The sequence below is a fragment of the Heptranchias perlo genome, chromosome 23 (assembly GCF_035084215.1).
Source record: "Heptranchias perlo isolate sHepPer1 chromosome 23, sHepPer1.hap1, whole genome shotgun sequence".
Taxonomy (NCBI): Eukaryota; Metazoa; Chordata; class Chondrichthyes; order Hexanchiformes; family Hexanchidae; genus Heptranchias; species Heptranchias perlo.
In genome coordinates, this window is record NC_090347.1 from 24425170 (window position 1) to 24449778 (window position 24609).

General features: G+C 38.9%; 1 protein-coding gene across 1 annotated transcript in view; it reads left to right on the plus strand.

Annotated features, from left to right (window-relative positions):
- The first annotated feature begins 287 nt into the window (after window positions 1–287).
- The window catches only part of si:dkey-237i9.1 (SEC14-like protein 1), a 53120-nt gene continuing 28798 nt past the window's right edge, over window positions 288–24609 (plus strand). Inside the window, exons 1-2 of the mRNA XM_068004203.1 lie at window positions 288–809; window positions 1030–1115. Coding sequence (XP_067860304.1) covers window positions 1053–1115 — 63 coding nt within the window. The 5' untranslated portion in view covers window positions 288–809; window positions 1030–1052. The remainder of the gene's footprint in view (window positions 810–1029; window positions 1116–24609) is intronic.

Genomic DNA, 24609 nt, shown 5'->3' on the forward strand with positions numbered 1-24609 from the left:
CTTTTGCAGCCAGTGTGTAATGTTTTTGCACTTTCCGGTCAGTTACACTTTTGCAGCCAGTGTGTAATGTTTTTGCACTTTCCGGTCAGTTACACTTGCGCAGGCGGTTTGTAATGTTTTTGCAGTTTCTGGTTAGCAGCACTTTTGCAGGCGGTGAGTAATGTTTTTGCACTTTTCCGGTCAGTAATACTTTTGCAGGCGGTGAGTAATGTTTGTTGCTGCTATTTTTTTTTCCTGGCTTTGACGTAACGGCGCTGGCCCAAACGTCACACTCCAGCCGCGGCTGGTGACGTGCGCAGGCGCCGCTAGCGGAAAGCTCGGGTTGCCGTGGAGTCGGGGGGCTGTCGCTCGCCGTGACTCTGGGACCGCGTTCCTTTCGTTTGTCGGGGAAACTTCAACATTTTAAGACCGGCGCCGAGTCAGCGAGAGTAGATAGAAGAGTCTGGCGGGTGAGGTTTAGAGCCGGAGAGCCTTACTGTGGTGGGAGAGGGAAGGAGCCCAGCGCTGGGGCCTCGCCGTTGTTTACTACCGGGCACCGGCGGCGCCGCTCTTTGGAAAGTTGAAGCGATAACTGTCTGCGGCTGGCGGCGGCGGCGGCGGAGAAGGAGAAGGAGGAAGAGGAAGAAGAAGAAGAAGAAGAGGAGAAGACGGGGTTGGTGACAACCGAAGAGGAAAGGAGCAGAGACCGTGCGAGAGAGGGTTCCGTCCGGCGGCGGTCGGGGTTGCGGGGGAGTTGCCAGAGTGGAGGCGGCGGCGGAGTGAGTGCCTCTGAGGTGTCCGAGTCCCCGGGAACTTTCGAGCGGACGCAGGTAAAAGAAGCAATTCCCGCTACCCTCCCCCTCCCCCTCCCCCTCTTGATAAACACGGGGAGGAAGTTTCCCCCTCTAAGGCGTCGTGCTGTTCTGATTGTGTTTTACACTGTTGTTCGGATATCGCTGACCTGTGTGTTTTGTTTTTCTTTTTGATTGCAAGTGCAGGAAATCAGTACTTGCGTTTCGTAACGAGATGTGTTTTCGTCCTTTTCCTTAGGTACTCTTGATGCAAGCGCAGTCATGGTGCAGAAATACCAGTCACCCGTCAGGGTTTACAAACATCCATTTGAACTTGTTATGACAGTAAGTAGAACATTTTTGGTCGCAGATTTATTTAGCTTTTTAAAAAAATCTACAGGAAATGTAATTATTCCCACGCATGTTATGAGTACTAAATAATTGACACTCCATTTCTACACGTTCATATGCTGTTTAGATCAGAGATTATCTGAGCTAGTTTGGGCAGATTTTATATATATGTTGGTGCTACTGTAATAGTTTTTTTTAGCTCTTCAATATTAAGAATGCATGCATTACTACTTGAATATTTAAATCCTAATATGAATATATTCTTGTGGTATTCTGCTAGAGAGTTACGGAGCTATGCTGTGCGCTATACCTAAACACCTCCTTGACTATATGAATCTAACATTTAAAATATTGGAGAATGATAAAAAGGTGCAGTTTCTGGGAGGGCCTTAGTGTTGCAACTTTAACATTTAGGGTTCTTTGTTCACGAAAATCTGATATCACCACCTCAACACTGGATGTAAGGTGATTTTCAAATGTTTTGGGATCTTAATAGGAGCATGCTCAGTATATGAGCAGAGATCCTGTGCAGAAGGGCAAAATATGTTGCCCTGGCTGTACTGATTGATTGTATTGTGGCAAATGTGAGAAAATAATATTACACTTTGTCTCATGCTACAGATTGCACATACTTGAAAGTATGGTAGCATTTATTTCAGCATCTTTGAATATTGTAGTAACATTTTTGAGCCAGATACAAGATCATCACTCTATGGTTCTGTAAGTTTCTCTAATTCTAGTTTATAATCAAAATAAACTTGCAAAAGTAATTCTTCAGGCTATTATGTGATTCACACTATCTAAGCTGCATAGAGCATTGAAAACTTAAAGGTTTAAGCACCAACTATGTCTTTTATAAAGGTTAAAGAATGAAGGTTGGTATCATCAAGTTACAATTTGTAGCACAAAAATTTGCTCCTATTAAAATTAGAACATTTGTAGCAAAATAGGATCCAATTTCCAAGTGCGCAAATGTAGTAACAGTTGTACTGAGCTAACAACTTGAATTTATACAGCAACTTTAATGTGGAAACACCCCGAGGCACATCACAGATGATGCTCAAGAACGAGTACCGAGTCAGAGAAAGATTAGGAAATGGGGTGGACAGCTTTGCTGAAGAATGAGAATTCTGTCTTCAAAATGTTTGAATTATTCAAATTTGAATTCTGAAGAAAAATGCTATTTTTGAATAGGGTAGTGTCTTCAGCCATCACTGAATTCACCATGGTAAGAATTCTTGCCCAAGTTGAAGTATTTATTTATATGTATTATATATTTAAATTAGCCCAGCTGGGCGAGTCAGATTCCCATATGTTTGGAACTGGTCCACATTGATTAAAATGAAATAACCACAGGACCATTGATCACAAACAAAGTTTACATATATGAGTGAATCACCGACTAAGATTAAGTAACTATGGAATTAATTCAGCTGCATTGGTGGGGTCATGCATATTATGATAACAGCTTCGGGTTTAATATATTTCAACCTATTTGAGAGTTAGAATTTGAGCTGGTGAATGCGATCTATAAGAATACCAATGCTTTAGGTATTTCTTCAGACACACGTAAGAATGTCATTTTTTTAGTTGTATTACATGAAGTGCCAACAAGAGAGTGTTTTACTGTGTTCTAATTTTGTCTGCCTGGAGATCCTGGCTCTGCACTGAATAACCATTATCTTTCAGTACAGCTGTCTTGTGATCCTAAGGAGCACATTCTTTGTGGTTGAAGATTTTTAGATGGATTGCTCCAGATAGTGCTGTTTATTTCACTGGTTATTTTTGCTGCAGTGTTATTCAGCAATTGCTGTTGCACCATGGTTGCTTCGGGTTTTGTGCAGTTCAATGTACTGCTGTTGTATTTGTAAAATTAGAAGATTTGCATTACAAAAACACCTTAATTTTTGTTTTGTAAGTTTTCTTACATTCAAATACATTGATATCTTCTGTAAAGTACGAGAAAAAGAACAATTGAGGAAAAGAGCACAATTTAGCACTTAATGATGGCCCATGCTTTGTATTAGAATATAATTTTATGTAGGTAAATTGTTCTTTTATAATGAATTTTGTTCCCCTTGAAGATTAGTTTTGTGTCTAGAATACCTAGTGCATTTTGGCAAAGTTTATGTGAAGTGCATCTTTAACCGTAGTGTGGCTGCTGATGATTGGACAGCAGAGAATAATCTTCTCAATTCAATATATTTTTCCTTTTGCAAAACACAAATTGTAAATGTGTGAATATTATGTATTGTGTTAGCAAGCGAAGTCACATGCCGTTCATGGGAACTGTCTACCTTTTGACATGCACAATGGTTAATAAATGTCCTTTGTTAGTACTTTGATAAATTGTATCTTTATGTATGTAATTGATGGTCTGAGTGGCATTTTTTTCAAAAAGAATCCCAATCAAAAGAAATGATGGTGTACATTTGTCCCCCAATCTTTGCAAGAGTGAAGAGTCTCATAGGCAACGGACTCCATTATTTTGTTTGATATATATTGCATTATTTTGTTTGTCATAAAGTGACTACATGTCAGTAGGTATAAACAAGATACATGGCCCTCTGCTTTCTGGGCACTCCGCTCTGCCCCCAACTCTCTGCACCTTGTCCCCATTTCCAGTTGGTCAATCCAGTTAGCGTGGCATTCACCTGCCCTTGTGTTGGCTGGGTGTATATAAACTGTATGCAAATGAAGTAAACTGCAAACCTTCCCACCATTTGTGTTGTTTGAATATTGGATGCAAGGATCCCTTCTTTGGCTCTCGCAATGGTTGGCGGAAAGCCAAGAAAAATTATTCCTGGCAGCCTCCGTACTGTCTGCAAAATGGGCTTTTTTTTTGTTATTGAGCCTGTGCAAGTGTTCGGGGAGTGCTGCCTCTCACAGACCCAAGGAGGGAAGTTAAAAAAATTTCCGACAGAAAAACAGACCTATTTTGCAGGCAAAGGTTGTCTGCATCCGGACGTTTTAGGAGACCTGCTGCGTCTGAACACTACTCTCTTCCTGACTAACCCCTTGGCAGAGGATAGGGAACCCGCTTCCAGTATGCAAATGACCCTGAGGCTGGAAGGTTGCCAGGAAGACAACATCTCCAAGGAAGGTAAAAGTACCCCATCCCTAGAGATGCTCTCCAAACAGGAGGGACACGGATATCCTGGGCTATGTTGTCCATATAAATGTATGTTTAACTAATTTTGACTGTAATTATGTTATCAAAAAAGCATCAAAATCTACTTGTGCATGAAATTCAAACTTCAGCCGTTTTAAAAATGTGGGTTAAAAGGTTGGGTTCATACCTTTTGAACTTGCTGGGTCCCAATAAGAATGTATTAAATTTTCACTATATATAAACGCTGTTTTCCAAAATAAAAAAAATTATGGGCCACTAGTGGAACTTGTGTATCATTGGTCATGGGAGAGTTGGGAGAGATACACTGGCTTGAAATGGGAACATGCGATCTGTGAACGAGAAGTTTCAATGATGATGGGCTCATCTCTGGGAAATCTGTCAGCAGCAGAAGCTGATTTGGTGGTATGTTGTGATTAAGTGGTTTAAGGGACAGCGGTTTCTGGTTCTACATCTTGATTAATCTAATGCATCTTGTGTGAATGTAGCGCTACACAGCACAAGACTTTTAATATATAGATAGATGAGTATTTATGCTGAACATTTGAAACTAATAGGCATGAAGGGCACTAGGCAAGAAATTTGTAACAATATTGTGTTTTAAGTCGTTCAAATTTACAGTAATTGTGGCTCTGCTCTGCAGGAGCCATGCCAAATTAAATAATTGAGAGTAATGAAAAAACTTCAAGAATATTTCTGTGAGGTCAGAAATACAGTTTGTATAACTTTGGTTATTTTTTGAGACAAGTTGATGTCTGGGTAGAGGGTAGATTTGACCTAAAATGCCAGTATGTTTTGATACTTTATTTAGGGGCTAAGCATTGCTGGATGGCAGTGAAGAAAATAGGATATAACACTGGGGATTTACTTAGTGACGAGTAGGCTTTGGGATTTGCAAGAAAAAAAGATGTTGAATTTGAAGGTTAGTGTTACAGTCTAGTCTGTATTTGCAACTTCTGTATTCATGGCGCTAACCCATTTATAGCAGTTTTGACCCACATTGAAACTAGCCAGCTAACTGTAACTCGTCTGATGCTTATTTTCTCATGCAATTTTCTCCCTTTGCCTGAAGGGATTACCTTCTGTTGAGTTATGGTTCATTGAATGCTGTCCTTTCTTGCGTAAGACTTAACAGCATCAGCAGGCTATTTGATCATCACAATTATCATTAGCATTATAGCCAATAGTGATCTTGTCAACATTTGCACACTTTTCGGTAGGTTTCCTAGATCAGTTAACTCAGCACTGACTGGGAATTGAACCTGGGATCTTATACCATCCCCCACCTCACAGTTCAATAAATGTTTTGCAGTGAGAAACTGAATTAATAGGACTCAGCTGGAATAGCAGGAGGGGTGTTAAATTTAGTCTCAATAGCCCTGGGTTAGAGAGCTTATTTTGCTTATTAATTAGTAAAGCCTGTTGGAAGAGCTAACGTAAGAACAGGATCATGCTCAAATATGATGCCTCCTATGGTGAAATAGTTCACTACTAGTTACTGTTAAGGCAAATTGGGACAAGCTACAGGATGTTCACTTGTACTTGTGGAATTGCACCCCAGAAAAGATTCCACCCTTCAGGAAACAAGGGAAATCGTGAAAATCGTTAAGAATGGGGGAGGGGGTGTAAGCATTCTATTGAAAACAATATTGGGAACTTCCTAACATTTATGGCTCAAATCCATAAGGGGTGGTTGAGCAGCAGAAGAGTTTAACAGATTTTAATTTCTAAAAATGTCCAATTAAATATCACAGCAACTTAATTTCATCTTCAAATGTACTAAGTATGCCTACTATGGCATATTTTTTCTGAGACTTATTTTAGAAAGGTTCTGATCCAGTTACAGGGTTCTCATTAAAAAGCCTCTTTAGATTTCTGGTGAAAAGAAATCTTTGTACACCTGCTGAGCAGAACTTGTGCTACATGTGAATAAATTCCAGCCATGTTTGATCTTATAATAGTATTAGTTTGTCTTACAGTAAACCTGAGCTGCTTTATTACAATAAGCTATATTATTTCATATAGCTGACTTGTTGAAAAGAAATTCAACAAAATCTAATTAGCTTTGACATCCCATTAACAATTTTTTTGGAGACTAATTTTTCCAATGTTTTTGTCAGCCTATTTTTATCAGCATGCACATGACTGCACTGCCAGCTGACAAACACAGTTACATATTGTGTGACAGCTGTTTACAATGTTCAGCCACATTCTGGTGCATGGTGGGATTGCTGACTGCAGCATAGATGCTGGTTTTATCACAATCAGCAGCTTTTGTAAGCTAAAAGGAAATTTTCTAAATACTGTAACAAGAGAGGCAATTCAGCAGCTTCTGCAGCTTAACTGTTCTGGTAATGGTGTTGGCTGACATACAGTTTATAAATCTTAATGCATCCTTTTTGTTACAAAAGTGCTTTAAGTGGAGCAGCCTAGAAGAACAGAGGTTGCCAGTGCCATGGGAGAAAGCGAAGCTGGCTTAATTACTTTGCTACTGCTACACAGTAATGTTAAGGGATTTTGAGAAATATTCTTATAATCCAATTTCTGTGAAAAAATCTTGTAAATTTTGATGCAACTATCTTAAGTTTGTAGTTTCCAGCATGGGGACTTTAGGAAGATGACTGTTAAACCTTTTTGGGAGGGTCCTTGGTATGTAACTTTTGCAGTCTCTTAACTGGACCTTGAGGTCACTTGTGCCTCTTAAGTGTGGCTTTTGGAGGAATTCTATGGATGGTGGTCGAGTGGGAGTGACTGAGAAAAGCTTAACAAGGATAAGAGGAGAATTTGTCAACTTGAATCTCTGTTTAATACATCAGAATATTTCCCCATTTAATTGAAGAGAAGAATTTCGTAAAATGTGGATATAGTTTGTTCCCCTTGTAAAAACAAATTACAAAACCAAAAAAATGTCCATTTAATTTGTTCCTTTCACGAAAGCACTTGACAGTTATGCTCCCTGATGGTTTTTTGCACCCACACACACACTTATTCTAAATTTAAAAAGTCACATACCCTTCAGTCATCTTGTGTCATCCAAACTAACAGTTGGTCTCATCACATCTGTTGTAGATCCACATTATGATGCCAAGGAAATGAGGTCAGGAATAAGCAGCTGCAATTTCTGAGACTGATAGAGACTGAAAATTCTGAGCATTCTGGAGCAGTTGGAGCTCCTGTTTTTATTTAAAGCTATAGAACAGGACCAAGCTATTCAGGTTGGATATATAACCAATAAAGTCAGGGTTGGTATTGATGCACCATTGGCATATTTAGAAAAGATTCTATCAAAATCATATTTTTAAAGTGCATTAAAGACATCCAGAGGAAGAGGTCTAGGGCGTAAAATTCAACTTTGGCAGGGGTACAAATGGGCGGTAGAGAATCAGCTGCCCGTTACACATCCCATTTGGGGTGTATAATGGCTGCCAATTTGCTAATTTTCTTAACCACTAATGCAATGTGGATACAAAACTCCTTTCCAAAAATAAAATTGGCTTTAGATTTTTGCTTGAGGGAAGTGAACAGAATTGTAGCAGAACTGAAGCTGTCTAGTCAGCTAGACTTTTTTTTAAGTTGTCTGTCTTTGTTCCTGTTGTGGTATATTACATAGCTAAAATGGTGGACCAATTATATTAAAAGTGGGCGGAGTGAATATGGTGTCCATAAGGTTATTTTAGGACCCAAATGAGACAGCATTTGTTAATTCTTGTTTGTTGAAATGTGAACTAAGATTTCCAGTCGAAAATACTTTTTAAAAAAAACTTAAAATTGTTTTACTATGTTAAATCTTGTACATAAAGATGTACATCAGGAGAATCTTGTCAAAGTGTAGCTTCATAACCTCCACCAAGTTTGAAAGGACAAAGTCTTCCTTTTTGCTCCGGCAGTCCCCAAATGCTGCACAGGTATAGGCAATATTTCTCTAATTTTTGATCACTTGCTTTTTGGATGCTGTCCAGAATCAGCTGTACGAATACTGGTGGGACTGTCAAATGCAAATGTTCATAGAAACACACTTGGGACTAGGATGATTTTTGGGGTTTAGAAAGGAGAATATCAGAGGTATAGGGCTGGTGCACTACAATTCTCCAGCACTGCTACATTTGTATTTAAGTTCTGTATTCTATTTTCAAAAAGAAGAAAACCTAATTCTCAAGCACCACTATTTTCTTTAAAAAGAATTAAAATTCTCCTGGTTCTTTTCTAAATAAACTGCGTTTGCTTATATGTTACACTTTCAGCTGGTTAAATCTGGAGATCAAGACTTCAAAACTTATTATAAAATTTTAAAATTGTTTTCTGTGCATTGCATTTTAATCCTCAAGTGCTGTTTTTTTCAGGGAAACTCCTGTCTTCCAGGGTCGGCTGTTTTTGTACATTTTCTGCTTGCACACTGATGCTGGCAACTATATTATGGTAATAAAGCAACTCAAGCATCGAGAATATCTTTAATCCTGTAAAACTAATTACTGAAATAAATCCCAAAAATTAAATATAAAAGTAAGATGAATATTTGTCACTCTTGTCTTCTTTCCTCCTATTCTCTTGTCGTCTTTATTAATTTAATTTTTAACTTCTAACTAACGGGGCTCTTTTCTCGAGGAAAGAGAAGCTGAGGGGTGACCTAATAGTCTTTATTAAATTTATAATAGAGGTCTTTAAAATTATGAATGGTTTGATAGGGTAGACGTAGAGATGTTTCCACTTGTGGGGAGTCCAAAACTAGGGGTCATAAATATGACAGTCACTAATAAATCCAATAAAGAATTCAGGAGAAACTTCTTTACCCAGAGAGTAATTAGAATGTGGAACTTGCTACCACAAGGAATAGTTGAGACGACTAGCATAGATGCATTTAAGGGGAAGCTAGATAAACACATGAGGGAGAAAGGAATAGAAGATGTTGATGGGGTTAGATGAAGAAGGGTGGGAGGGTGTTCGCGTGGGATATAAACACCGGCATGGACCTGTTGGGCCGAATGGCTTGTTTCTGTGCTGTACATTCTATGTAATTCTAGTTAGGTGGTAGCCCCTAGAAGAGTAGGCTTTCAATGTTAACAGCATTGATCATGTGCTGCCGGTAGGGGGCGTGTGTAAGTTTTTGCTGATTAAAGTATTAATTTTAACCATTGGAAAATCATGGGCTGAGTGTTTCCTGTGAGCACTGCTGTCTAATGGCAGTATGAAATTGACCCAACTTAAAGTATGAAATAATGGTCCTTGAAATTAACAGTCGAAACCACTTTGTGCGATCATGCAAACCAAGTCAAGAATTTTAATTCTCCTGGTTTTGCAAAACTCAGTAGCATTCTTGTTGTGTTTATTGAACATGCTGTGTTCTTTTGGTACTATAGGGCTAGTTTTACATTGTCAGTGGGTGGAGAATATAGCTTGTGCATTTTTAATACTAGTTTTTATATTGTAAGAGTATTTCATTTTCAATGTGTGTTTTTACGTGCAGACCCTTGTCTGTACGGTGCTGGTACAAACGGACATTTCAGTGCAGTCATGTACAAAAGCAATAATGTACTCTGTACAATATACAGTTCAGTTGAAAAACCTAATGTACTGATTGGGAACTGCAGCCTAGCACTGGTAGAATCATAGTTAACAGATTTCATTTTTTACATTCATGCATAAATGTTTAGATCCTACTTTTTTGGACGAAAATTGTTTGATGAAATTCCTCTTCTCCTCAGGTTATTTGCCATGTGATCTGGTCTCAAGCTGCCATTAATGCAGAGGTGCACCAAGTGCTAGGAAATGCGCATCAGTGTCTGATGTTATCCTTTTTTCCCCTAGTGGGGAACTGCCTGGCCTTTACTGTTTGCTTTCCCACAATGACACAGCTGCATTAGCAACTCCATAGCATGGGGGAATTGAGTCTATGTGGAGCTAGGGGTTTATGTTGCAGCTCACTAAGCTTTCCTTGGAACTAGTTCTTTTATACGCTTATCAAAATGAAGGATGTTATTGCTGGGGAATGGAACATATTTCTGCTTAATCCACTTGCTTTCACTCCTTCTGTCTCTTCCCATAACTGCCCCTTAAAATGATTAGATCATTGATATACCTTTATACCGTGCCATTTTGACAGCAGTGTCAGTTCAAAATCCAGCTCCTATAATGTGGAATAAATTTCAGCTCCCCTGGTTTCTTTGAAGCTCTTTACATGTGCCAAAACTTTGCTGAGCTCTGTGGCATTTTTAGAAATAGGCTTATCCATTTCAGATTGATAATTTTTCTTAACTCTAATCAGAAATAATATTAATAATATATCAGAAATTAAGGATAGTATCCGACTAAAAACAAGGACATATAAGGTAGCCAAACTTAGTGGGAGGATAGAAGATTGGGAAGTCTTCAAAAGAAAGCAAAAAGTAACTAAAGGATTGATTAAGAAAGGGAAGATAGATTATGAAAATAAATTAGCAAAAAATATAAAAACAGATAGCAAGAGTTTCTATAGTTATATAAAAAGAAAAAGGGCGGCTAAGGCAAGCGTAGGTCCCTTAGAGGATGAGACTGGGAAATTAATGGTGGGTAACATGGAGATGGCAAAAATGCTGAACAAATATTTTGTTTCAGTCTTTACGGTAGAGGACACTAAGAATATCCCAACACTGGACAAACAGGGGGCTCTGGGGGGGAGGAGCTTAATACGATTAAAATCACTAAGGAATTGGTACTCAGTAAATTAATGGGACTCAAGGCGGATAAATCCCCTGGACCTGATGACTTACATCCCAGGGTCTTGAGGGAAGTGGCAGTGGGGATTGTGGATGCTTTGGTAATAATTTTCCAAAATTCTCTGGACTCGGCAAAGGTCCCGGCAGATTGGAAAACTGCTAATGTAACACCCTTATTTAAAAAGGGTAGTAGGCAGCAGGCTGCAAATTATAGACCAGATAGCCTAACATCTGTGGTGGGTAAAATTTTGGAGTCTATTAAGGAGACAGTAGCGGAACATTTGGATAAACATAATTAATAGGACAAAGTCTTCATGGCTTTACGAAGGGGAAGTCATGTCTGACAAATTTGCTTGAGTTCTTTGAGGACATAACATACAGGGTGGATAAAGGGGAACCAGTGGACGTAGTGTATTTAGACTTCCAGAAGGCATTCGACAAGGTGCCACATAAAAGATTATTGCTCAAGATAAAGAATCACTGGATTGGGGGTAATATTCTGGCATGGGTGGAGGATTGGTTATCTAACAGGAAGCAGAGAGTTGGGATAAATGGTTCATTCTCGGACTGGCAACCAGTAGCCAGTGGTGTTCCGCAGGGGTCGGTGCTGGGTCCCCAACTCTTTACAATCTATATTAACGGTTTGGAGGAGGGGACCGAGTGTAACATATCAAAGTTTGCAGATGATACAAAGATGGGAGGGAAAGTGGAGAGTGAGGAGGACATAAAAAACCTACAAGGGGATATAGACAGGCTGGGTGAGTGGGTGGAGATTTGGCAGATGCAATACAATATTGGAAAATGTGAGGTTATGCACTTTGGCAGGAAAAATCAGAGAGCAAGTTATTATCTTAATGGCGAGAAACTGGAATGTACTGCAGTTCAAAGGGATCTGGGGGTCCTAGTGCAAGAAAATCAAAAGGTTAGTATGCAGGTGCAGCAGGTGATCAAGAAGGCCAACGGAATGTTGGCTTTTATTGCTCGGGGGATAGAATATAAAAACAGGGAGGTATTGCTGCAGTTATATAAGGTATCGGTGAGTTTTGAAAAGACATACTTAAGAAAAGACATACTTGCTCTCGAGGCAGTACAAAGAAGGTTCACTCGGTTAATCCCGGGGATGAGGGGGCGGACGTATGAGGAGAGGTTGAGTAGATTGGGACTCTACTCATTGGAGTTCAGAAGAATGAGAGGCGATCGTATTGAAACATATAAGATTGTGAAGGGGCTTGATCGGGTGGATGCGGTAAGGATGTTCCCAAGGATGGGTGAAACTAGAACTAGGGCATAATCTTAGAATAAGGGGCTGCTCTTTCAAAACTGAGATGAGGGGAAACTTCTTCACTCAGAGGGTAGTAGGTCTGTGGAATTTGCTGCCCCAGGAAGCTGTGGAAGCTACATCATTAAATAAATTTAAAACAGAAATAGACAGTTTCCTAGAAGTAAAGGGAATTAGGGGTTACGGGGAGCGGGCAGGAAATTGGACATGAATTTAGATTTGAAATTAGGATCAGATCAGCCATGATCTTATTGAATGGCGGAGCAGGCTCGAGGGGCCGATTGGCCTACTCCTGCTCCTATTTCTTATGTTCTTATGTAATATTGGCAACTCACGAGCCCCCGCATCTACAACCACACAAGAAAGAAAGACTTGCATTTATATAACGCATTTCACGACCTCAGGACATCCCAAAGCGCATTACAGCCAATGAAGTGGTTTTGAAGTGTAGTCACTGTTGTAATGCAAGTCTGGTACCATACTTTTGCCTAGTATAATTTTGACTGTTTTTGTGTAACAGTCAAAACAGTGGCCTGAACATTGTGCAGTACATTTGGCACGAGTAATTCTTCTGCTACTTTTTCTTGTGCTCACGCGCTGGTGTTTAGCTGTTTCCTGTTGCCTTAATTCCTTTGCACAGAGCATTTTGGTTCTGTAGTGCCCCTTCGTATAAGAGTTGAATGAGTGGTGCTGTGTTTGAGTTGTGAGATGATTAATTGTCCAATGTTCAGCTTTTTATCCACAGTGGGCAGCTTAATGGTGCTCCCTAAAGTTGCCAGCTGCTTATTTGGGTTTTATTGTACACAAATATTAAATACTTTCAGAACACCAAGTTGTGGTTGATTGGTATTTTTATAGCAGTTCCTAATCAGAGTTTATATTCTGCAATTACATTCACCTTTTTTTTAACCTGTTCTATCTCTTCTATATCCTCAATTAGACTAATTGTAAAATCTTTTGTTTACCTTTGCCTACTGAATTGTTTGCATAGGGGCAGGAGTTCATTCACGAAATGATTTTTTTTGAATAATCTGTGATTTGCAGCTGTAATGCACTAATTCCATTTGTTAGAGTGACTTTAATGAGACTTCGTAAAGCCCATTAAATACTGTGAAGAATTCAAAACTTGTAATATTTTTACTTGCAAGGTTTTCTTTTAAATTACTAATCTGCCAATTAAGTAGGTGGTGTGTTTACACAGTGCCTGACCTCAAATAAGTACTAAATTCTTAATGTTGCATAATCAAAGGCTGTTTATACAACCAAATCATCACTCAATGCTTGTGTTTTTTTTAGAGCGGGGTGTATTTGCCTTGGGTTGTGTTAAAGTCCTCTGGAACTGAAAGTTCTTGGATTGACAACTGCTGGGAACAAAGCCTTTAATAAAATCGAGACTGCAATACAAAGATAGTAATTTTAGAAAAAGCTGCCTGAACATGTTGTAAAACTGCACCAGGGAACACCTAAAGGAATAATTTGTTCACATACTGTTTTCTGTTGGAAAATGCAGTTTTTCTTTCACAAGTTTTAACTAATACTACTGTCTAATGGAATTGTACAATGTCTGCTTTTAAAATAATGAGATACCATATTTAATACTAAAACTGCAAGTTTGTAGTAAAATCCAGCTGTTCAAATTTCCTTGCAAAAACAGAGAAAATTTGAACAGGCAGAATTTACAGAAAAACTCATTCTGTATATTAAATATGGCAAATTGGCATCTGTTATTTTTTAAAAATTTGTGCAAGGGCTTCAAACGAGTTCTTGTTTAATCACTAAATTTAATTTGGAGAGAAGAAAATTGAAAACGTGTAGTAGCTGTTTGATTTTGAACTTTTACAGCATTACTTTCTGTAGCTTTCAATATGTTTAACTTTCTCTGAAAAAATGATTAATTAGTTGGTTATGTAATGCATAATACAAGGCATAAGACCTTGGTTGGGACCTAACCCCATAGGCCGAGCTTTGTTGCAAATAAGTTCAATTTCAAAATCTGCTATAGATTATTATCAAATGGAATTTAGGAAATGAGTATTTGTAATTTTCACCATTTAATAACTGTTATAGGCTGTTTCAAAGTTTATTTAACAGAAAACAGTAAAGTACAGGGATAGCAATTGAAAATATAACATTCTGCGTGTTATGTTTTGCTGTGGATTCACGGGGTAGCATAATTAACCCTTTCCAAATGGGCTTGGTATATTTTGCGTTGTTTCATATTGGTTATAATCAACAACTCTGAAGCTAGTTTGTAATATGTTCGCTGAATTCAACATACTTTTACTAAAGGAATAAAAGTTTTTGAACTCAAACATTTGAACATTTTTTTAATGCAATATTTTTACTAAAACTGTGCTCATGAATTTTCTTGAACATTTAGTGAAAGGTGATTTTCATGTTGTGAATACATTTTTAATTTTTCAGTTTTTATATTTATTTTACACAATGTTTGGAACCTCATAAACCAAAATCAAATCACAAATTTAATCTATGTTTTTCTTAAACAGCATATGTAATTCTCAGATCTGAGAATTCAGATTTGAATGTAAGGAAATCATTGACATACTGCAAAAAAAAGTTGAAAATATGAAAATTGTATTTTCTTTTTTGGATATTGTTTTGAAAGGTTTTATTTTATTTTTCTGAACAGATTTAAACAGTTTCTGTTTTCCTAACTTTTTGATTTAATTGTTCTGACTGGAGCAATAACTTTCCGGCAAGACTGATATTACAAATTACCATTGAATACAAAGTACAGCACCTGCTAACATAAATTAGAACAGCACGTGCTAGGCCAAAAGCACCATAAATTGAAAGTCTTAAAAATAAATTATATAGAAATTCTGAAACTTCTTGTTATTTTCTTTACTGCAAGTTTTATCACTGATCAGTTTCATTCATAAATTAGGTCTCCCCTAACGCTCAGGGCCCTGGTACAGTTGTTTAGAGAGGTAATTCCAAAGCATGTGGCCTAGCCGGCTGAAAGCATGGCCGCCAACAATGGGACAAAAGGTTGGGGATGCACAAGAGGCTGAAGTCAAAGGAACAAAGATTTCATTGGTTGAATAAACTTGTCTATTCGGAGTACCTTTTTATAAATGTTATATTATGAACACGTTCTTCCTCGTACCTTGGAAGGAGTAGCAATTGGGTAATAGCAAGATACTTGATATTACTTAAATTGTCTCTACAACACAGTCTTTCAAAATGAGATTAACGTTGCGTGTACTTTGAATACGTAGTGATGTGTGAAACCTTATTATAGTGATGCTATAACCTCATTGCTGAACTTCAAAGAGAAGATTTCAGAAGAGCTAATTTATGCTCCCTCTCTGGGGCTCTTCTGATTAGTGCCCTCTTCTACCATGGGAGCATTTCCATCTTTGTGGATGTAACTGAACTCTCGAACCAGCAGTTGTCATAGAGCAGTTTCACTTGCACACCTTTTGTGAGATGTGACCAACTAACTTACAGCCTTGCATTAATCAGAGCCTTGGGTTGAGCCCTGTTTTCAATCCACCTGTCTCAGACTGCCTTTATCACATTACTACTTTTATCTGATGGATTCTGCTTGAATTCTGACAGATTTTGAACACTTCCTACTCCAGTCCACTCCTCTAAACTTGTGGCTATGTCCTCAACCTTGTGTCACCTTCTCTAACTGCTCTGCTTGTACTGCACAGCATCTGTTGCTCATGTGATGTGCATTGAAACGTTCAGTTCAATTCTTGGTCTGTTAACTTCCAGCTGGAGTGCTACAGTTGACTTCTGCATTCCTGATTTGGGGAAAATTGGGAAGCTTTCCTGCATTTTATCACTATCCAGTGACCTCTGCTGAAATGTACATCGAGTGAGAATAGAATCGCTTTCGACTCTGACATCCTTCGTTGAATATCCTGCTAACACTATGAATGTATGAAGAGTGGCTATGTGAGCAAGATAGTGCGGGAGGGGGGGGGGAGGGAGGAGTGAAGCTAGTTTCCATGGAACCATACCCCATCAAGGGAGAACAGGAAAAAATTAGGAATGGTGGGTAAGAAGATTAATGACTGGTACAATAATGCTTAGTTGTCATTCTGAGGAGAATTGCTGGAAATTCAATATAATGTACATAATAGGAGCACCTTGTACTTGGAACTGATTATTAAAAATTCAGCTTAATCAGCATAATCATACTATCTGCTTTGCTCATACCACTGCATCTTGATTTGTTATGGTTTCCTAGTATTAAAAATGACAGACTGACAGTGGTGAGATATAGACACGTGTCTGCAGTCTGCCCCTTTGCAGAGCTACTGATTGTGGCTCTATTGAAGCACTGTGTAGATTTGTCGTTTCAATTAATATGCATGTTTACATATTGGTATCTTCAAGTAATGAAGCACTTAGATCAGAGATGCTATGATTCTTGGTAGAAAAAGGTTTCATTTTCTTCTATCTTTAGAGCACTGATAATTCATGTCTACATAAGTTCCTGTCTGTGCTATCGACACAATCGTTAACCTATTTAAGATGGGTTAGTGATTTAAAATGGCACAGACAAGGTTTTAATGCATATGTGTTAACCAGTTTGCTAAAAATAACAAGAGAAAATTAACTCCCTTGAAATTATTCCCATGGTAACTTAAAAATTTTAATTTGTCACCAAAACCTGGTAAGTATCCTTGGCATCAAACTTTCTTGGCTCCCTTTGAACTTGAATATGTTGGGACCTGTCTGTCTTTTTAATTTGTGTGTTATAAGTTAATTGTCCAAGAAAGGTGAAAAGTTCTAAGTCCATTTGAATAAAATATAACATTCTCTAACAGTGGAATATAGGAAATAACTTTGTTGTAAACCCCTGTTAATTGTAAGTCCAGTTGGATTTTACATTAGTTATTCAGTGTTTTTTAAGACATTTAGTAATGTAAAATGTGGTTAAAGCTTACAAGAGAATGGCAGTTTCTCTCCTTAAGTTTGTGTGACTAATTGACCACAATGCATTTTTTTTGTGTCTTTGTAGATTTTGTACAGGGCAATGATTTGTTTTTTTGTAGTAAGACACAAAACTTGGTCCTGTGTCATTTGACAGTGCTTTCATCTTCAAATAAAATCCTGCAATGACATCAAAGAAATTGGCTGCCATCAAACGAAAATGTTAGCATTATTCACTGAGCTTGCTGACATTGTAAAATTCTCTTATTGACATATCTCACATTTGCTGATCTTGTTAACAGCAAAAGCAGAGTTGAGTAGGTTTCTGCAAATAGCTGTTACTTACCCTGGTCCTGTTAAAAGAAATGAGAAATTCACTGCATGTAACCATATGCTTCTCACTGAATTACACAATTGTATTCTAACAGAGGAAGTTCAGATAATGAGCAATATGCTTGTGACTTGAACTTTCGCAATGGCTTATTGCTGTGCAATTAATGGAGTTATCCAGTATCTTGTATGTGATCTACACGACAGCCATATCTATCTATTACTAAAGATTGTGTGTAGGACTCCTGTCCACAAACCTTACTTTCTGTTGTCACAATTCTTCGTCACACTTTTCCGTCAACACTTACCATTGTAAATTGCTATGTCAGCATTTCCGATTCAACTTTCGATGCCAATTGTTGCAATATAGTTGCAGACTCTGGCCTCTAGGTAGCTTTGTGCAACGAGTTTATATGTCTTTCAACTAACTCCATTGCCATCTTGTATGTGTAAAAAAAAACTTGTATTCATCAACTGAACATGGGCTATGCCAAAGATAAGTTACTAGTATAGATATAAAATCCATACTTGTTTAATCCAACTTTTTAGTCATCATGAAGCCTCGTCTTCCCTTAAACTTGTTAGACTGTTACTGTGAGGATCAGTATGTTTGCCCTGTAAAACAACCATTGTTGCTGCATATGTTCACAACATTCTGTAAATATTTTCTGTAAATGCAAACATAGCAAACAGACGATGTTTCTGCCTGGCGGACGTTTTGGTTGTAGTAAATTGCATGGCATGGAGGTCGTAGGGGATGAAAACAAAATGGGGGGGGGGGCAGAGAACAGGAGGAGCAAAAAGCTTTGTGCATAAAAGTAAAATTTTTTATTGATTTACAGGGTTGGTGATTACCTTGTTGCTCTTTTACTGCCTTTTCTCAACACCCAAGATGGTGCCAACTTATGATCAGAGCTCTCCCATTGCCATGGGTGGTGCAATTGCTCCTGGCTTTATCTGCCTTTGGACTGTTTTCTCACCCTCCTGTATGGAGTAGCACCATGTCTGATTGTCAACCCCTCCTGATTGTCTAGCTGAGGTTTAAGAGCTTGTGTGGGCAATTGCAAGTGAAAACCTATATCATACCGTTCTAACGCAGTGATTTGAATTGAAGAACCAACATGATCCACCATTAGTTTGTAGCTAATGTTGTTTAATGTGTTTTCGTATCTTTTGGTATGTCACAATGCAGCAGAAATCGTATTCCAGAGCAGTGGTTTACTCTGCAGACTGACAAAAACCTGTTATTCTGAATGCAAAAAAGTATGACTATTAAGTATGCTGTCAAAAATGGTTGGTAGATACCTTTTATAAGGCCATCCTGACTTGGTGCAGAATGAAAGTATGATCAAACAGTTGCAGGATCATATTTAATTACAACAGAAGCTGATCTGACTGAGTACAATGTGTTTTTCCTCTCTTTTAAGCATAAATAAGATTGACCTAGAAGTAAAAACATTAAAAATTACTGATATGACAAGCCAGTTAAATGAGAAGCTGCTTTTGATTGAGTTTTTGTGACAATTGAATAAAAAATACTTTTGCATTATTGATTTGAGAATGCACTGTTGGATGTAGTGTTGGTCACTGTGACTAGAATCTGCTGAATGAAAGTTGTTATTCAAGGTGATGTTATTCCAGCATTGTTGGTGTCTGTTAAGGTTATAGTGAATGATTCAGTTGAAGAAACTTTAATTACTGGAATAGGAACAGGGGCGAAAGTTCAGTGCTTCAATTAACTTAAAACTTCTAGATCATTAATTTGTAGCTATTAATGTAAATGGGACAAAAGTTTTTACTGATTATTTCTGTTAAATCAGCTGTTAGCTCATTGCACTTCTTAAGTATATATTTTATACTTGACAGCTCTGTACCTACAAGATGTGTACATACAACTGTTTATATAGGTAAATGCCAATGAAGTGTAGAATAGGAGATGAAGCTGGGCAGGTGGAAGGAGTATCTGTGGGAGAGCATTTTGGTGGTCGTGATCATCATTCAGTTAGATTTAGCATAGTTATGGAAAAGGACAAAGATAGAACAGGGGTTAAACTTCTCAATTGGGGAAAGGCCAATTTTACTATGCTGAGAAGTGATTTAGCAAAAATGGACTGGAAACAGCTACTTGAAGGTAAATCAATGTCAGCAGTGGAAGACATTCAAGGAGGAGATTCAAGGGGTTCAGAGTAAACATGTTCCCACAAAGTAAAAGGGTGGGACTGCCAAATCTAGAGCCCCCTGGATGTCAAGGAGCATACAGGGTAAGATAAAGCAAAAAAGGAAAGCTTATGTTAGACATCGAGAGCTCAATACTACCGAAAGCGTAGAGGAGTATAGGAAGTGCAGGGGTGAAATTAAAGAGGAAATTAGGAAAGCAAAGAGAGAGCATGAAAAATTATTAGAAAGTAAAACCAAGGAAAACCCAAAGATGTTTTATAAATACATTAAGAGCAAGAGTGGGGCTTATTAGAGACCAAAAAAGTAACATGTGTGGAAGATGTTGGTATGGTTCTTAATGAATACTTTACCTCTGTCTTCACAAAAGAGAGGGACCATGCAGACATTGTAGTTAAGGAGGAGGAGTGTGAAATATTGGATGGGATAAACCTGGTGAGAGAGGAAGGATTTAAGGGGATTAGCATCTTTGAAATTAGATAAACCACCAGGCCCAGATGAAATGTATCCCAGGCTGTTAAAAGAAGCAAGGAGGGAATTAGCAGAGACTCTGACCATCATTTTCCAATGCTCCCTGGATACAGGTGTGGTGCCGGAGGATTGGAGGACTGCTAATGTTGTATTGTTTAAAAAGGGAGAGAGGGATAGACTAAGCCAGTCAGTCTAACCTCGGTGGTGGGCAAATTATTGGTATCAATTCTGAGGGACAGGATAAACCGTCACTTCGAAGGGCACGGATTAATCAAGGACAGTCAGCGTGGATTTGGTAAAGGAAGGCCGTGTCTGACTAATTTGATTGAATTTTTTGAGGGGGTAACAAGGATATGATGAGGGTAGCACATTTGACAAGGTCCCATATGGCAGACTGGTCAAAAAGTACAAGCCCATGGGATCCAAGGGAAAGTGGTAAGTTGGATCCAAAATTGGCTCAGTGGCAGGAAGCAAAGGATAATGGTTGACGGGTGTTTTTGTGACTGGAAGGCTATTTCCAGTGGGATTCCGCAGGGCTCAGAACTAGGTCCCTTGCTTTTTGTGGTGTATGTTAATTATTTGGATTTAAATGTAGGGGGCATGATTAAGAAGTTTACAGATGATACAAAAATTGGCCGTGTGGTTGATAGTGAGGAGGAAAGCTGTAGACTGCAGGAAGATATCAATGGACTGATTAGGTGGGCAGAAAAGTGGCAAATGGAATTCAATCCGGAGAAGTGTGAGGTAATGCATTTGGGGAGAGCAAACAAGGCAAGGGAATACACAATAAATGGGAGGATACTGAGAGGTGTAGAGGAAGAGAGGGACCTTGGAGTGGATGTCCACAGATCCCTGAAGGTAGATATGGTGGTTAAGAAGGCATACGGGATACTTTCCTTTATTAGCCGAGGCATAGAATATAAGAGCAGGGAAGTTATGCTAGAAATGCATAAAACACTAGTTAGGCCACAGCTACTCATACAGTTCTGGTCACCACATTACAGGAAAGATGTGACTGCACTAGAGAGGGTACAGAGGAGATTTACGAGGATGTTGCCAGGACTGGAGAATTTTAGCTATGAGGAAAGATTGGATAGGCTGCGGTTGTTTTCTTTGGAACATAGGAAGCTGAGGGGTGATATAATTGAGGTGTACAAAATTATGAAGGGCCTAGATAGAGTGGATAGGAAGGACCTATTTCCCTTAGCAGAGAGGTCAATAAGCAGGGGGCATGGATTTAAAGTGATTGGTAGAAGGATTAGAGGGGTGCTGAGGAAAAATGTTTTCACCCAGAGGGTGGTGGGGGTCTGGAACTCACTGCCTGAAAGGGTGGTAGAGGCAGAAACCCTCATCAGATTTAAAAAGTACCTGGATATGCACCTGAAATGCCGTAACCTACAAGTCTATGGACCAAGTGCTGAAAAGTGGGATTAGGCTGGGTGGCTCATTTTTGGCCGGCACAGACACGATGGGCCAAATGGCCTCCTTCTGTGCTGTAAATTTTCTAGGACTCTAGTGGAGAGTGCTGGAGTATGGATGCTGCGTGAGGAAAGGATTACCCCCTCCACCGTCAAAGTCTGCCAAAAGTCAATGCCTTGGCTCATGCTTGAGTAGGGAGCACTGGGGCAAGACATCAGAGAAATGCGTGCAGCTATGGAATTGTACTCCAGTTTGAGTTTTTTTTTTAAAACTGGGATGTTACAATTGATTTATTGAATTAATCTACATTTTTTTGGTATATGTATAATGCAAGTAGCTCAGCGTTCATCTTTAGTGACTCTAATGGAAACTCATTAATTAAAACACTAGTATGTGAACCATGTTTTTGGCAATTATTTTTCATCTGAATGTATGCAGTTCAGTGCTTTTGACCATCTGGTTCCTCACCCAAGTGCACATGCGCATCAAAAGTATTGAGACTACATTTTGTAGTAGGAGTCAGGCCTGAGAACCCTGGCTTGCATTCTTTGTTTTTCTTCCCCTTCCAAGCTGCTACCTGTTTTTTGTTCACCCGAGAATCAGCGATTGTGTATAAGGAGCTGCTCTAAGGCATAGTATTGGTCCTGGCGTGATTGCATTAGGTTTTTGGTGACTTTGTACAATCTGCACTTAAAAAAAATATATATAATTTTACATATGGATTATCCTTGTATCTGAGAATGCAGCGTTTGCATTACAGCACACTACCCCCACTGCATTTTAATACTGAAGTGTATAGTATAATGATTGTGCTAATCAGGAGAGAATGTTTCTAATGATAATTACAAACAATTAAAGTAATTATTGCTTGTCTTAAAAGTTCATATGTTTAAAGCCTTTAACAGGGCCATTGAATGGTGGTGGGGAGGAGTGCTGTCACTGTAAAATACTTGTTCCACCCTTCCCCAAATTTAACTTTTTTTTTAATAAGTCTCTTATCCCTTAGAGGATTCCACAGTAGCTTCATAGATATGTACGTCTGGGTTTTCTGTTATTGAATATTACAGGTCAGACTCTGGTCGCCTGCTATTGATCTGAAGAATAAATGAAAAATTCCATACTACCCTCAGTTTAAGGAAATATTTCAAAATTGTTTTTTTTAAATGCACCATCAGGAGTTTACTTTCCTTTTAATATTCCCAACCTGCTTCTTGAAACAAGTAATTGTTCTTGAGCTGTCTCCGGCTGACAGCCAAAGTTAAACTTCTTTATACAGCTTCAACTGGAATCGACAACAGCCCAAGATGGGAATGCCATAAATCTGCATAATCCCTTTAAACACATTTCACGTAATTTTTTATATGCTTTGTTTATTTTATAGGTTGTGAAGACCTGCGGGTCATGGCATGGGCTATGATTCACCTGGGAATTTATTGTTCTTCTCCAGGCAGCCCACTTGTGGCATATAAATCTTGAGCTGTAGGTCTTTGTAATGCTTGCTCGATTTGACATTACAGAAAATGTCCCCAGCTGTTAATTTTGGGAGCCATGCACAATTAATGGCTTTCACAATTACCAATGTTTACCTTTTACAAAATGTAAGGCATTGATCCCTCCTTGCGTACTTTATACTTTTGTGAACATAAGGACAGCTGTCCATAACCCCTTGATATTCTATGTATGAAACTTTACACATTGAACCTGAAGATTTTATATATGCTTTATTTGAAAAGGAAATAATTTATAGTAGCAACTCTGCAGCGAGCGATTTTGCTGTTAGCGATTTGAATGTTTCGACATAGAAAGGTTACAATATGGAAGGAGGCCATTCGGCCCATCGTGTCTATGCAGTCCAGCTAGTCCCACTCCCCGCCCTATCCCCATGGCCCTGCAAATTTTTTCCTTTCAAGTACTTGTCCAGTTCCCTTTTGAAAGCCACGATTGAGTCTGCCTCCACCACCCCCTCAGGCAGTGCATTCCAGATCCTAACCACTTGCTGCGTAAAAAAGTTTTCCTGAATGTCATCTTTGGTTCTTTTGCCAATCACCTTAAATCTATATACTCTGGTTCTTGATCCTTCTGCCAATGGGTACAGTTTCTCTTTAGCTATTTTGTCTAGGCCCTTCATGATTTTAAATACCTCTATCAAATCTCCTCTCAACCATCTGTGTTCCAAGGAGAACAACCCTCGCTTCTCCAGCCTATCCACGTAACTGAAGTCACTCGTCCCTGGAATCATTCTAGTAAATCTTTTTTGCACCCTCTCTAAGGCCTTCACATCTTTCCTAAAGTGCGGTGCCCAGAACTGGACACAAGTTGTGGTCGAACCACTGTGTTATAAAGATTCATCATGACTTCCTTGCTTTTGTACTCAATGCCTCTATTTATAAAGCCCAGGATCCTGATGCTTTTTTAACCGCTTTCTCAACTTGCCCTGCCACTTTCAACGATTTGTGCATGTATACCCCCAGATCTCTCTGTTCCTGTACCCCTTTTAGAATTGTGCCCTTTAGTTTATATTGCCTCTCCTCGTTCTTCCTACTGAAATGTATCACTTTGCGTTTTTCTGCCTTAAATTTCATCCGCCCCATTCCACCAGTCTGTCTATGTCCTCTTGAAGTCTATCACTATCCTCCTCACTGTTCACTACACTTCCAAGTTTTGTGTCATCTGCAAATTTGGAAATTGTACCCTGTGTACCCAAGTCCAAGTCATTCATTATTAAGATTGTCCTGGAATGCAAAGATAAACCCCAGCTTCTCTTCATTATAAACCATCTTCTTAAACCCCTGTCCCTTGCCCCCTCCACCCTCTAACAAAAAGTGCAAGGAGCTCATGGAATTCTTTACTAAGATTGAGACCATCCGTTCAGCTGCCTCTGCTGCTTCCCTCCCTTCCCCTAGCTCACCAAGCCAAACTTCCTCTATAGTTTCCCCGTATCTTAGCCCTGAACTCACATCTTTCTCTAGTTTCTCATGCCCTCTCCGAGCTCATCGTGACCATGAGACCCACCTCCTGCTCCTATTCCCTCGACCCTATTCCCACTAAACTGCTGACCACTCAACTTCCCTTCCTGGCCCC